This window comes from Sorex araneus, chromosome 2 (assembly GCF_027595985.1).
Source record: "Sorex araneus isolate mSorAra2 chromosome 2, mSorAra2.pri, whole genome shotgun sequence".
In the NCBI taxonomy this organism is placed as follows: domain Eukaryota; kingdom Metazoa; phylum Chordata; class Mammalia; order Eulipotyphla; family Soricidae; genus Sorex; species Sorex araneus.
In genome coordinates, this window is record NC_073303.1 from 9,268,983 (window position 1) to 9,283,031 (window position 14,049).

Here is a 14,049-nt window from a genome sequence, read left to right on the forward strand (position 1 = left end):
GTTGCTACCATCTGGATGTTGGTGTTTCCTGGGAGAGCTGGTTTCTTTTCTCTCTTGATATTCATTGCCTTCTCTTTCCTGGTACATGTGAGGACAAATTGGAGTCGCACTGTGTAGGTCGAGTCACAACCACACGATAAAGGTTGTGGGATGTGCTCAGTCATCATCAGATCTGGGACTCAGGGATGATTCTCTCTTCTGCCTGTGTGGGGATGATGTGTTTGTTCTGTGTGGGCTCCGTGGGGAAGATGTGCCAGGACATGATGGGTCACCAGGAGGCAAAATGATAAAAGATCTGTGAACAGCCAGTAGGATGCAGTGCTGGAGAGAGACTCCTCTATAGTATGAGAGGAAAGGAACCTATCTACCAAACTCACCACCAGTCTAAACTGCTGGACCACAAGGACTGCCCTGGGCTACACTCCCAGCTCCTCCTGTAGGTCTGATGCCCTGAACAGAATCTCACATAGCTCTCAGCCAGGACCAGTCAGAGGCAGGGCCCAAGATAGTCCACACTGCTCTAAAAATCCATGTTTGACATCACCTGCCCATTCCTCAATCTCCCTCCAACTTCTATTGGTCACTGGAAGTATATTTTGTTAGTTTAGGGGCTACACTCAGTGATACTCAGGGCTTATTCCTGATTCTGTGCTCAGATATCTCTCCTGGTGGGGCTCAGAGATTCTTATATGGTGCTGGGATTGAACTGGGGTTGGCTGCATGGAAGGCTAGCTCCTTACCCCTGGATTATTTCTGGTCCCACGGCATGTATTTTAATTTTTTTATGAAAACATTTGTGTAATCCTTATTATACTTCAGAAGGTCTGAATGGAAAAAGTCTGATTATTGAACAGCAATCTCGTCTTCTTCTTCAGGAAGATTCCTGATTTTAGACTCTATGCTAGAGATACAGAACAGATGTTAGGGACACAGAGAGTTGTCTGAACCTTTACTTGTTTCTTCTTTCTTTTTTAAGAATACATATTTTTAATGAACTTATTTTCTATTTTATTTTTTAAAAGTTGTTCACAATAATTTATTGCATTCAATATTCCAACACCAATCTCACCACCTTCCCACTTCTTGTTTCGTCTTTTATTGTGATAAAAGAGGGCTAGTTCCACAGGTCAAGAATATCCCTGTGAGGAAGGTGGATAAGAAGATATGGGCAGATTCATAAGTTCCCTCCCAGTTAGACTAGACTCTGCCCATACAGTAGTTTCGTTTGCATCAACATTACTTCCTGCCTAGGGAAACCGAGAGTATCCCGCCTGCAGGGGCAGAGCCTGGCAAGCTACCCGTGGCATAGTCGATATGCCATAAAGTGTAATGACAGGTCTCATTCCCCTGTCCCTGAAAGAGCCTCCAATCATTGGGAAAGACAGGTAAGGAGAGGCTGCTAAAATCTCAGGGCTAAGTGTAATAGAAATGTTACTGGTGCCCACTCGAGTAAATCAACGACAACAACAGGATGACAGTGATACAGTGATACTTCCTGCATAGGACCAGGAAGTGAAGGAGTGGGGAGATAGTCCGCAAGTGTGTGAAAGTCTTCTCTGTGCTAAGGTAAGACCCAGAGTTTCCTCCTGGAACATGAGACTCTGGAGTAAGTGTGTGTGTGTGTGTGTGTGTGTGTGTGTGTGTGTGTGTGTGTGTGTGTGTGTGTGTGGTGTGTTGTCACAACTTCGCTTCCTAGCGCATACCCCCTGTCTGCTTTCACTCTGAGCCTCAGCTTAGGAAATGCAGGATGTGAGGTGAATGAAGGACATGAACAGGCTCTCTGGGGGATGCCTTCCCTAGAACACAGGCCTAGGAGGCCTGTTAACAAGAGGAACAGAAGTCTCTAGAAAAATTTCTCTCTGACTCTGGAAGATTCTCTACGATTCATCTTGATGAAAGGGAAAGAGTTCAGAGTTTCACGTGAGAAGGCAAGAGCCTAGGCACTGTAGTCGAGTCCCCAATTCACAGTACTGTGAGGACAAGCTCATGTTCTAAAATACTCCCACCTCACGCCCCTCTTCACAAACTCCTGGAACTGGGAAATGGGGTACAGGTTCAGGTTCAGTAATGACCTCAGTGTGGGGGGAGGGCTGACCCCTGTACTCCGGGTTCCTGTCCCCTGTCTCTGGCTGTCAGGTCCTCGAGGACTGCTGAGCATTAGTTTCTTAAGTCCAGAATCCTACTGCATCTAGGCATTTTTGCTCCCTACCACGACTCCATTTCTGGATTTTGTAAACTTCTTCATTTCCAGTCACCCTGAGCTGCTTCTGGGAGATCTTCTTGTCTTGGAAAAGAGGACTCACCTCACTGGGTCTCCAGGAACTCAGCTCTCAAGATTAACCCATTTTCTTCCCAGTCTTTCCAATGAACTCTCTTTCCCTCAAGTCTAAGAAAAATTCACTGCTTCTTCTAGTGGCCTTGTCGACTTTATAACCATAGAGGTACATAGAGACTTTTAATCTGATATCATTTGTTCTTTTGGGTGGATGTGGGTGTAGAAACATCTGGAAGTGAGAGCTGCAGTAAAGTCAAAAGTAATTAATTGTCTCATGGACTCTTTCATAGACCACCATTTAGGGGACCAATTATTTTTGGTGTCCACTAGCAGGGTTAGGAGTTTCATATTCTCTTACTTACTGAGTTACTCTTACTTACTTACTTACTCACTCTTGCTGCAAACGCTGTGAGGAATCCTATCAGCTTTCTTGTTCTCTCTTAGTGTTGGTTCAAGAAACTGTTGTCTGGACTGGAGTGATAGTACGGTGGGTAGGGCATTTATCTCGATGTGGCCAACCCGAATTCAACCCCCAACATCCCATATGGTCCCCTGAACACCACCAGGAATAATTCCTCAGTATAGAGCCAGGAGTAACCCCTGAGTATCACTGGCTGTAAGCCAAAAAGCAGAAAGAAAGAAAGAAAGAAAGAAAGAAAGAAAGAAAGAAAGAAAGAAAGAAAGAAAGAAAGAAAGAAAGAAAGGAAGGAAGGAAGGAAGGAAGGAAGGAAGGAAGGAAGGAAGGAAGGAAGGAAGGAAGGAAGGAAGGAAGAGAGAAAGAAAGAAAGAAAGAAAGAAAGAAAGAAAGAAAGAAAGAAAGAAAGAAAGAAAGAAAGAAAGAAAGAAAGAAAGAAAGGAAGGAAGGAAGAAAGAAAGGAAGGAAGAAAGAGAGAGAGAAAGAAAGAAAGAAAGAAAGAAAGAAAGAAAGAAAGAAAGGAAGAAAGAGAGAGAGAAAGAAAGAAAGAAAGAAAGAAAGAAAGAAAGAAAGAAAGAAAGAAAGAAAGAAAGAAAGAAAGAAAGAAGAAGAAAGGAAGGAAGGGAAGGAAGGAAGGAAGAAAGAAAGAAAGAAAGAAAGAAAGAAAGAAAGAAAGAAAGAAAGAAAGAAAGAAAGAAAGAAGAAAGGAAGGAAGGGAAGGAAGGAAGAAGAAAGAAAGAAAGAAAGAAAGAAAGAAAGAAAGAAAGAAAGAAAGAAAGAAAGAAAGAAAGAAAGAAAGAAAGAAAGAAAGAAAGAAAGAAAGAAAGAAAGAAAGAAAGAAAGAAAGAAAGAAACTGCCGTCAATGATGGGGTGTTCTATATCTTAGCTCTTATGCAGTGAAAAACATACAACATTTAAGCAATTGAAATGTTGCTAGTGGGGGCTGGAGAAATATCTCAATGGGCTGAGCATAGGATTTGCAGGCAGAAGGCTTGGTTTACTCTGCAACACATAATGGTTCCAAGAGTACGATGGAGTGTGACGCATGAGCGCTGCTGGGTGCCCCTTCCCAAGCCAAAAATAAATAAAATGTCACTAGTGCCTTGAAACTGTCATTCTTATTTGATTTATTTGGCTTAATTAAATCCAGGAGCCACAGTATCGTAGTGACTACCATATATAAGGACATAACTATGCATTAGGTACTTTCTCAATTTTAACCTCTATTTCCAACAGAGAGGAGATAAAAATACCTATGGGGACGCAGAGGGTCAAAGGATAAACTCCCTCATACTGGAAATTTCTGGCTGCTTCATCTCTGCTTCTCAAGTCAGTGTTGGAGCATTTTAGGGAAGGCCATGGCCTCAGGCACAGGTGCCAAGAAGCTGAGGGAAGAATCCACGTGCTCCATCTGCCTGGAGCTGATGACTGAGCCCGTGAGCATCGACTGCGGGCACAGCTTCTGCCGCGTGTGCCTAGTGGACCTAATTGAGAACCAAAGTTTTGTGACACTAATTCACTGCCCCCTCTGCCAGGTGCCATTTAGAAGGGAGAGCATCCGGCCCAATAAGCACCTGAAAAGCCTCATTGAAACCATCAAGGAGATAGAGTGTGAAAGGGTGTGCGAGGAACACAGAGAGCGGCTCCTCCTGTTCTGCGAAGATGATGACCAGCTCATCTGCTGGCGCTGTGAGCGGTCACCACCGCACAAAGGGCACATCATGGCTCTTTTGGAAGACGTGTCCCAAGGATACAAGGTGAATGGATGAGCCACAGGGCTCACAAGTACCTGTTCTTATATTATTGTATGATATTAGCACTGTAGCACTGTCGTCCCATTGTTCATTGATTTGCTTGAGCGGGCACCAGTAACGTCTCCATTGTGAGACTTGTTACTGTTTTTGGCATATCGAATACACCACGGGTAGCTTGCCGGACTCTGCTGTGCGGGCGGGATACTCTCGGTAGCTTGCCCAGCTCTCCGAGAGGGACAGAGGAATCAAACCTGGGTCAGCCATGTGCCAGGCAAACGCCCTACCCACTGTGCTATCGCTCCAGTCCTATGATATTAAGATAACTTAACTGGAAACCCTAAAACAGAGCTTTCCCATGTCATTCTCTAGGAAATGGTTAACAGTTGACTGCCACTGAATCAGTCCTGACAGTCCACTGTCAGCTTGAGCAGGTGCTTGGCCTTGCCCCTGCCCACCCATGTGCACCAGATCACTCCTGCATGTTTACTTCTTCGAAATTTGTAAACCTTAAATACAAGACTATGTCTAAGACTTTGTCCAGGGGACAAAGGCACACCTTCTTTTAGACCTTTATAATTTATAACTTTTATAATTAAGTTGTGAGGTCGAGAAAGAACCTCATAGGTGCTGTGACAGGCCACACTTCAGCAAAACAAGCAGTAGGCCTAACTTTCTGTTTCCTCCCAAAGAATTCCTGAGACTGTCCTTTAGACACTTCTAGCCAGTCCTGTGATAAGTAGGATATCTCTGGGCACAGCAGGTGGGCATGGCCAATTAGCTCACTGACTTGTGACTGCTTCGTAGCAATTCTTGGGAAAACTGCCCAACTTTTTGCTTATGTAACCATACGCCATATAATGTTTCTAGCAAGTTGGGTCGGGGTCCTTGCTGAGACTCCACTGCGTTGGATGAGACTTGGACCCTAACTTGAGCTAGCAATAAAGGGGCCTTATGTTTCCATCCTCGTCTCTGGTCTGGTCAATGTTCAAGATAAACGCCTTTCCCGGGAGAGAACAAAGTATAACAAAGAAAGACTAATAGATACCTGGGAAAAGTGATAGGAGTGAATATTTGGGTGTTAGAACAGTATCTGGGTGGTTTCCAGAAGTAAACCTTGAAGGACACACAAAAATCGCCATCTATAAAATCATGGAGAGTTTTTTCACAAAGTACAGTGTTTCCTTGACAATATTGTAATGTTGATGCAGCTCAAACTCTGGGTCTCCAGATCAGCTGGGACTCACAAATCACCCACCAAGCTTTTATGGCACCATGGAAATTACTTAGCACCTTCATACGCCTCAACTTCTCCATCACTGGGACAATGTTAAAATTTTGCAAACTGCTGAGAATTACCAAGGAGATCAAATGTTAGTGCTCTTAACTTATAAGGAATCAACAAATATTCTTGGTCATTTTAAGACTTGAAAATCTGGGATCTTTATTTAGCCTCCTTAAGTTTCTAGTCAAATTGTTACATTTCTATTGTCAAATCAAGTATCCTTACACTCTTTTCTCTCAGGAAAAGCTTCAGGAAGCTGTGAAAACTTTACAGAAACTGAAAATACAGTGTGAGACTCAAAAGGTGTTCACAGAAAAGCAAATAACCGAATGGGAGGTAATAATTTGAATGGATTTTCCCCAAGTTTTTTTTAATTATAACTTGAAGAAAACAGATTGGTTGGACAAAACATATGATGACTTATTCTTACTAAACCAGACCAGTTACTTGGTACCCAAAGAAGACAAATTTTTCCTCTACTAGTGTCTCTATACGATCTTTATCTCCAATGCTTCAATAATTCTGTCATAATTATGATTAGCAATTCCTCAGTCTCAGAAGCAAAGTTGTTTTGCCTTATTACCTTGAACCACTTTTCCCTGGGTTTCAAATTTAAATATACCAAAGTTTAAATGCTTCAGATAATTCAAATTTAAATTATTTGTTTGAAGGTGTCAACCTTTTTATATTAGTGCATTTGCTCTAGAAAGGATCTGCACTATATATTGTAAATATATAGTATATAGCAATGTATTTATAAATACACTATAAATACAATACTGTGCATTAAGTATTTTTACATTATTGTTCAGCTATTACTAATGTTCATCCCTGGAAATTCTCATCACTCCAAACTGGGAATCCTTATCAGTAATTCCCCACTCTTCCTTCTTCCTCGAACCAGGAACCACAATTTTACATTATATTTCTGAATTGATGAGGTACTTTGCAAAGGTAGACCCACACAACATTTCTTCTTCCATGTCTGTCTCACTGACATGATACTGTCACGAGCATGATATTGCTGGATTGCAACCATTTTATAGCATTATCAGAACTTTTTTCATTTTTAACACGGAAGAGATTGCTATTGTATATGTAAACTTTATTATGTTTAATTGATTTATCCATCTATGAACATTCAGTTTTCTATCACTTTTACTAAAACTCAATTTCTTGATTCTAGGAGAAAGTGGAGCTTCAAAGACAAACAATCCAGTTAGACTTTGACAATCTTCATGCTTTCCTGTTTGAAGAGGCGAAGTATTATTTTTGGAAATTGCAGAAAGAAAAAGAAGACACTTTGAGTAGTTTGCAGCAAAGTAAAGACAAACTGGAGAAGCAGAGTCAGGAACTTGGCAACTGCATCCTGGAACTCGAGAAGAAATGTCAGGGCTCAGCTCAGGACTTGTTACAGGTAAGTCTGTGCACTTGGAGAATAGGAAAATGTTGCTTTCTCCTAATACCTTAGGAGAAGCATCTTTGTAGAATGGTGAAAAAAAAACCAAACACTTATTCACCGAGGAAAGTCGTGAGTACACTCCTGACTTTATTTCCCAAGCAGCCAGCAAGCAGATGCAATTATTGCAGATACCACAGTTATCCATAGGTCTCAGCAAGAAAAATAATAGACTCAGAGTGTGATAAACCTGCCATCATGTTGAATATCTTAGCGGCGGGGATGAAAATATTGTTATCCTGTAATTCATGAATATCTAAGGCTGGGATCATTCTCTTACTGGGGAGTGTTTTTAAAAATCACACGAAAACTTTTTTTTTTTTTAGGCCTGAAGTGGTTTTATTTTAGGTACATCGAGTAGGCATTTGCCTTGCACACAGCCAATCTGGATTTGATCCCCAGCATCTTACATGGTCTTCTGTGCACTATCAGGAATAATTTCTGATTACAGAGCTATGAGTAACTCCTGAGCATCACTGGGGGTGGCCAAAAACGAAACAATTTTAAAAAAATTTTTAAACATTCTGATTTATAATACTGTTGACAGTATGGTTTTACACATGTAATATTCTAGTGCCACATCCTCCACTAGACTGTCCGCCCTGCCACTTAGGCCTTTCTAATTTCCCCACCATGATAACTTCACTTCTATTGACAGTTTTCAGATTCTGTTGCCTCTATCTACTCTGTTTCTTTATATCTCATATGGGAGAATCATTTTGTTATTTGTCTCTCTCTCCACTAATTTTATTCATGATGATGCTTTCTAGATCCATCCATGTAGCAGCAAATTGCATGATTTCATCTTTTCTTGAAGCCAAATAGTATTCCATTGTGCAGATGTACCACAGTTAATTTGTCCAGTCATTTATTCGTGGACACTTTGGTTGTTTTCAGATTTGGGCTTTTGTGAATAGTGCTGCGATGAACATGAGAGTGCAAATGCCTTTTCTGAAAGGGTTTTTGGGCCCTTGGGGTAGATTCCAAGAAGTGGAACTGCTCAGTCATTTGAAAACACAATTTGTAATTTTTTGAGAAGTGTTAACACCATCTTCCAAAAGGATTGAGCCATTTGACATTCCCACCAACAGTGGATGAGGGTTTCTTTAGGAAGGGGTGTTTATAGAGAACAGCCCCTTGTGCCAACCCCATGAAATACAGATGTTTACACATTCTCATCTGATCTTTGTTCCTCTACAGGATGTGAGAGCCACGTTGAGCAGGTAAGTGCTCTATGAAGTATGGAGTGGGGTGGGCGGACACACCAAAGTGAATGAAATGTCCTATTTACAAAGTCTCTGGTCTATCCTTGTTCTAGGAGTTTGACTATGAAGCTGGAATTACCAGAACCTGTTTCTTTGGATGTTCATACTGTGTGTAATGTTTCTGAACTTTACTTTGACGTGAAGAAAATGTCACAAAGCTATCTGGGAATGTGAAGTTAATATTCACACTCTGTAAGGATGGATGGTGTGTCAGGGTAACCAAATTCACACCGTCTCTGGGTAGGTTCATGCCCAAGAGTTCTTCAGTCATGTCGTGGAGCTACTACAGTCCTGCGTGTCTGTGTGCTCCACTGCTTAAGTGGGGATATGGCACTAGATGGGTCATCAATTCAGACTCTCCACCTCTGTCTCATCAGCCGTTCTGCCTCAGGCAAATGACCACCGGCTCCGTTTTTATATTATAAAATTGAAAAATTGAACATTTCTCACGTTTGTGAGGTTATCATAAAAATTAAATGCATCAGTGTGGGTAGAGTGTAGATGGGTCTGGGACACAATGTTTGTTGTTTGTGATCCAGTCAGCTCTCAGAGAAATTCCATGAATATCGGAGACAGTGGGTACAAGTCACTGGAAGGCCTGGATCAAGATAACACAGTCAAGGTTAAGATCAAAATGAAAACAAAGTTTTACCCACTGTAAATACTGGGCTTCTTCTACCTTATGCTTCTACCTTACTGAGTTCTTATTCAGCATTTCCCATATTGTCAAAATCTTATTTACATTTATAAAATTCGAAAATCTCTGAATATTGAATGATTTATTTTGCCTCATTTGACTGCAAAATCAGATCTAATCGGAAATGATTTGATGTCGGGAATAATTATTCCTTCAAAACTACATGGCAGCTTCAACCAATATACACAGTAATTCAGTTTAGTGTGTCAGGTACATGATTATAGTACTGGATTCTGGGCCTAGGTAGTCAGAAATCTGTAACCAGGAGACTGAGAGACAGTACAGGTGTACAGACAAACCCCACCCCTAGCCCCCCCCAAGTGAAGAAATATCCCATTAAGGTATTGCCTCTGTCTTGCAATGGCCAAAGCCCCTGGCTGAGGTGTTCACACTTAGTTTGACTTGGGTGCTCACAGACAGTGGGTGGCAGTGCTGTGGAAATCCCCTGTGGAACCAGGGACCACAGAGAGCAGGGTTGCCAGGACCCTATGCAGCTGTGCTGGAGAATTCACAACCTCAAAAAAAAAAAAAAAAAAAACAGGACATTTTCAAAAAGTAGGAAAATTCACAACCTCAGAACTGTAACGCCAGTGCTTTAACTAAACATTGAACCATCTCTCAGTCTCCATTCACTTCATTTTTACTTATTTGTAAAAATTTGCATTGAATACTGTGATTTATGATACTGTTACTGATGATTTCATGCAGATATCATTCCAGTCACGCCCACTACCAGGGTATTCACTTCTTCCCGCCAAGATTTCAACAGCCCATCAGATTCAACAGCCCCCTTTCCCCCAGCTCAGTTCTGGGGACCAACACTCCAGTTCTGTTGCTTCTGGCTGTTTGTTGCTTCCTTACTGTGTATGTTTAAATTCCACATGTGAGAGATGATTCTGTATCTATCCCTTTCCTTCTGACTGAATTCCCTCAGCCCGAGCCCCTGTTAGTTCCACCCATATCACAGCAAATTATTTTTTTAACAACAGGCATGGACAATGACTCACTCAGCTAATAAGAAACAAAGTGTGTATTTAAACACCCAGCTGGTTTTTATTTCAAATAAACTGCATGCTCAAACCAAATCTGTCTTCTTTATTTATTTGTTTTGCTTGGTAGCCACATGACTGAGGTCAGTGGCAGCTCACAAGCGTTCATTCTTTCTGAGAACGAGAGACAAGTGGCCCAGGCATGCCCCAGGGGACACTGACTGCCCTTAGGAGGTGTAGGACCTTTCTCACTACCCTGAAGGATGAGGATTTTAGAAAGATGTCCTCATTTTGAAACAGAGGTGGGAAAGAAACTGCGTGTGAATGAGGAGTTTGTCTGGAAAATATGCCCAATGGAATTGTCATCATAAGGCTGCAGGCCAAGTCCGGATTCGGGGCCATTAGACTTTGTAAATAGGATAGCTGTGCAGTCTCCGCATTGGGACCCCGACTTCTCTTTCTCTGAGGGAATAAATCCAGATTGTAGGATATTTTCCTGGACTCTGAGACCAGACTTGTGTCCTTTCATAACAGGAATGCTAACTTCCATATCCACATCTTCACCTTCTTCTCTGAGACCCTGACACTCTCTTTTAAGGCTTCCCAAGATTCTCTTTTGTGCCATTGTCCATCAAATAAAGAAGGATAAATCTTTTGGGTTACCCAGATTGGCACAATGCTTTTTAACCTGTTAAGACAGAAATTTGATCTGTTAGCTTCGCAACTAATCCTCAGTTCCTAGAATAGTGCTGAGCTTTTAGCAAACACTTAATAAACTGCATGAGATGAACATGCATGGACATGAAAACTCTAAAATCTCTACAGCTGATGCTCATGAGCTCTGGGAAAGCAACTAATAGCAGAGATCATTCATTGTACTCTGCTTTCCTCTCTGGCTTCACAGCTCTGATTTCATAACTCCTTGGCTGACCAGTGGGTTGACCTTGGGTCAGGAGGTCCAATTCTTTGTTTGATACCACTTGAACTCATGTAATGTTGAAAGAAAACTGTGATTGTCTCAATTGTCTGCTAAAGAGCAGGAAAATTTAAATGGCAATGACTCTTCTGACCACTGACATTTATTAATAATCTGAGCCAGAGACCTGGATGACATGTAAGCGTCAACAGTCACCAGCACAAGTACATCCTGCCTGGGCAGTGACTAACATTTGAGAGAAGAATTTAAGTATCTCACAGTAAGAGACTTGAAATGAGGAGAGAGAGGGTGCAGATGAAGTGTAAAATATATTTTTGTGGGGATCTCAACACTGGAATAGAAGATATTTTCTGAGCTCTGCTAGCACCACCAACCTATAAATACTACAAATATCACTTCACTTGTATCACTTGTCATCCCATTGATCTTCGATTTGCTCGAGCGGGTGCCAGTAACATCTCTACTTGTCCCTGTCACGTGCTAGTGTAACCCAATGATATCTGCTCGCTCTAGGAATAAGAAGAGCCTAAAATCATTCATTCAGGGTTTTGACGAAGAAGTCTGACCATTTATTACAAATAAATAGTTATTGTTTTTGTATTTTTGCTAATCTTTGGTACAATTCATGTAGGATCAAATAGGTCTTAACTATACACTGTGTGTGTGTGTGTATGTGTGTGTGTGCGTATCCCATGTCAAATCTAATTTTTCTTCCTGAAGTCAGCTAAGGATAGCACCTGGAAGAAACCTGTCAAAACTCAAACACAAATATTGCCAAAAACAAATGTACCAAATTGATGGTATCCTGTTAATTACACCTTATATAGGTATCAATATATGCTGCCTCTGAAATCTTCTGACATCACATCTCCAGTACAGAGGAAATGAAGCAAAAGAGTTGTCTTGAGCGCTGGAGACACGGTTGGGTGTTCATTTCTGCCCAGGGAAAGTCATAGATGAGCTCCTAGCATTAGAGTGTTATCTGACAGAGATGGGCTGTACCTTAAAAGTAAGTTGCAGGGGAGCAGTGCCATCAGCAGGTCAACCTGTACCTGCAGGGCGAGTGCATCAGCAGTCTGATGATGCCTTCAGGTTTCCTGATACCCCCAAATTGCCACTGTGCCTCTGGCTGGACCCAAACAACTCAGGACCAAGTTTCCCAAGAAATTAAACAGCCAAAAATTTAGATATGTGGGAGCCACACCTATAAACCACCTCTGGCTCAGCTATACAAGCTTATATATTGGGCTTTCTATATCAGAGACCCATAAATCTCCAAAAATATTGAAAACCGCAGTGAATCTTGGACCATGCAAGAATGAACAGACTAGGGTAAATTGGAGTGGGGCGGACCAGCTTGGTGCCTGGTGCCACGCAGAACTCCTGGCAGCCACTTGCTCCCACAATCAAAACTTTCCACTGTCCCGTCCCGCGGGACTTGTTCAATGTGGGTAACCGGAAGAGGGTGCGAGAGTGAAAAGGAGACAGACGCAAGGAGAAAGAGACAGACACAGACAGACACAAGAATGGGAGAAAGATCCAACTTTATTTCTCTTAAGCTAGTCTTTTATAATTGATTATATGAGGAAGTGGGCAGAATGGGGGAATAGCAAAGAATGCAAATGCTAAATGAAACTGGATGTGGGCCCTGGTGGCAGTTTCCCTGGGCATTGTTCTGCAACCTTTCCCAAGAAGCGGTTGTTCCTAGTTACAGGTCAGTTTGTACTGACATATTGGTGCCCAGGCATAAGTTTCTGGCCGTTCCCAGGCATGGGTTTCTGGCTGTTCCCAGGCATTGGTTCCCGGCATTCCACCATGTCCCCAGCTGAGCTCCACCGTCTCAGGACGGACCTTAAAAATTTGGATATGCGGGTTTTATGACTGAAATCTCCAAGTGAAGGTGTTCTTGGAGTTGGAATGGGCCGTCACCCTGACATGCTGGGGTCACAAGCTCAAGTTGATCAGTTCTAGCAGAATTGGCCTTGCACTTTGGACCTCCAGGAGGCAGAGCAGGAACTTGGCCAACTCACTCATGTAAATTCAGGGTAGGATTCATCAAATCTGCCTTGGAGAGTATTACAGGTACCACACCAAGCACATACCCACTGCAGGAAACCCATCACACCAGTTCACAGAACTGATGGGTGACGAGTTAAGATGTTACCGTTAAGCATTAAAACAAATGAAGAGGAAGTCCTGGTGCCTTCTCCATCATTTTCTACTCCTTCCCTCTACACGCGCAGTCAATGTCAGAGTGATGCAGTGGGGGACCACGTTGGGCCAAGCCAGGGCACAGCAAGGCTGACAGTGAGAGAAACGATGAAGGTATGGAGATGAACAGAAATGGAAGGAGTCTGACCCAGCAAGACCATGTTCTCAAGTCAAATACCAACTCCACCAATATCAGGACATTCTGGCCACACACACTTGACCTTTTTACACTAACAGTGTCTTTTCCTTCCCACCAATCCCAGGAGAATGCAGAACTGAAAGAAATGACTCCGTAGGTTGGGGAGAGATGTTCCTGTTCCCCATTTTTTTTTTTTTTTGCTTTTTGGGTCACACCCGGCGATGCACAGGGGTTACTCCTGGCTCCACACTCAGGAATTACTCCTGGCGGTGCTCAGGGGACCATATGGGATGCTGGGATTCGAACCTGGGTCGGCCACATGCAAGGCAAACGCCCTACCCGCTGTGCTATCACTCCAGCCCCACCTGTTCCCCAATTTTGACTCTACCCAGAGTTGGTGGGTAAGCAGGACTGTGACTGGCCTGTGTCCCTAGCCTCCCCCTGCAGGTCTGGTGCCATGGACAGACCCTCACCCAGCTCTCAGGTCAGCAGTGGCCCGCTGGCAACAGGGTCTGTCAGGACTCCAGTGGAATGTGTGGCTCTTCCTCAAGTTGTCTGCATTGGATACTTTATATTTCTGGTACACTTGTTTTCAAGGCCTTTTCTCATGAAGCTATGACTTATG

The 14,049-nt window shown here is 42.6% G+C and overlaps 1 protein-coding gene across 1 annotated transcript in view; it reads left to right on the plus strand.

Moving 5' to 3' along the window:
* The window catches only part of LOC101538772 (E3 ubiquitin-protein ligase TRIM38-like), a 28,900-nt gene extending 20,275 nt beyond the window's left edge, over window positions 1–8,625 (plus strand). Inside the window, exons 7-11 of the mRNA XM_012935756.2 lie at window positions 4,042–4,448; window positions 5,968–6,063; window positions 6,914–7,144; window positions 8,387–8,409; window positions 8,505–8,625. Coding sequence (XP_012791210.2) covers window positions 4,042–4,448; window positions 5,968–6,063; window positions 6,914–7,144; window positions 8,387–8,409; window positions 8,505–8,625 — 878 coding nt within the window. The remainder of the gene's footprint in view (window positions 1–4,041; window positions 4,449–5,967; window positions 6,064–6,913; window positions 7,145–8,386; window positions 8,410–8,504) is intronic.
* Window positions 8,626–14,049: the final 5,424 nt, after the last annotated feature.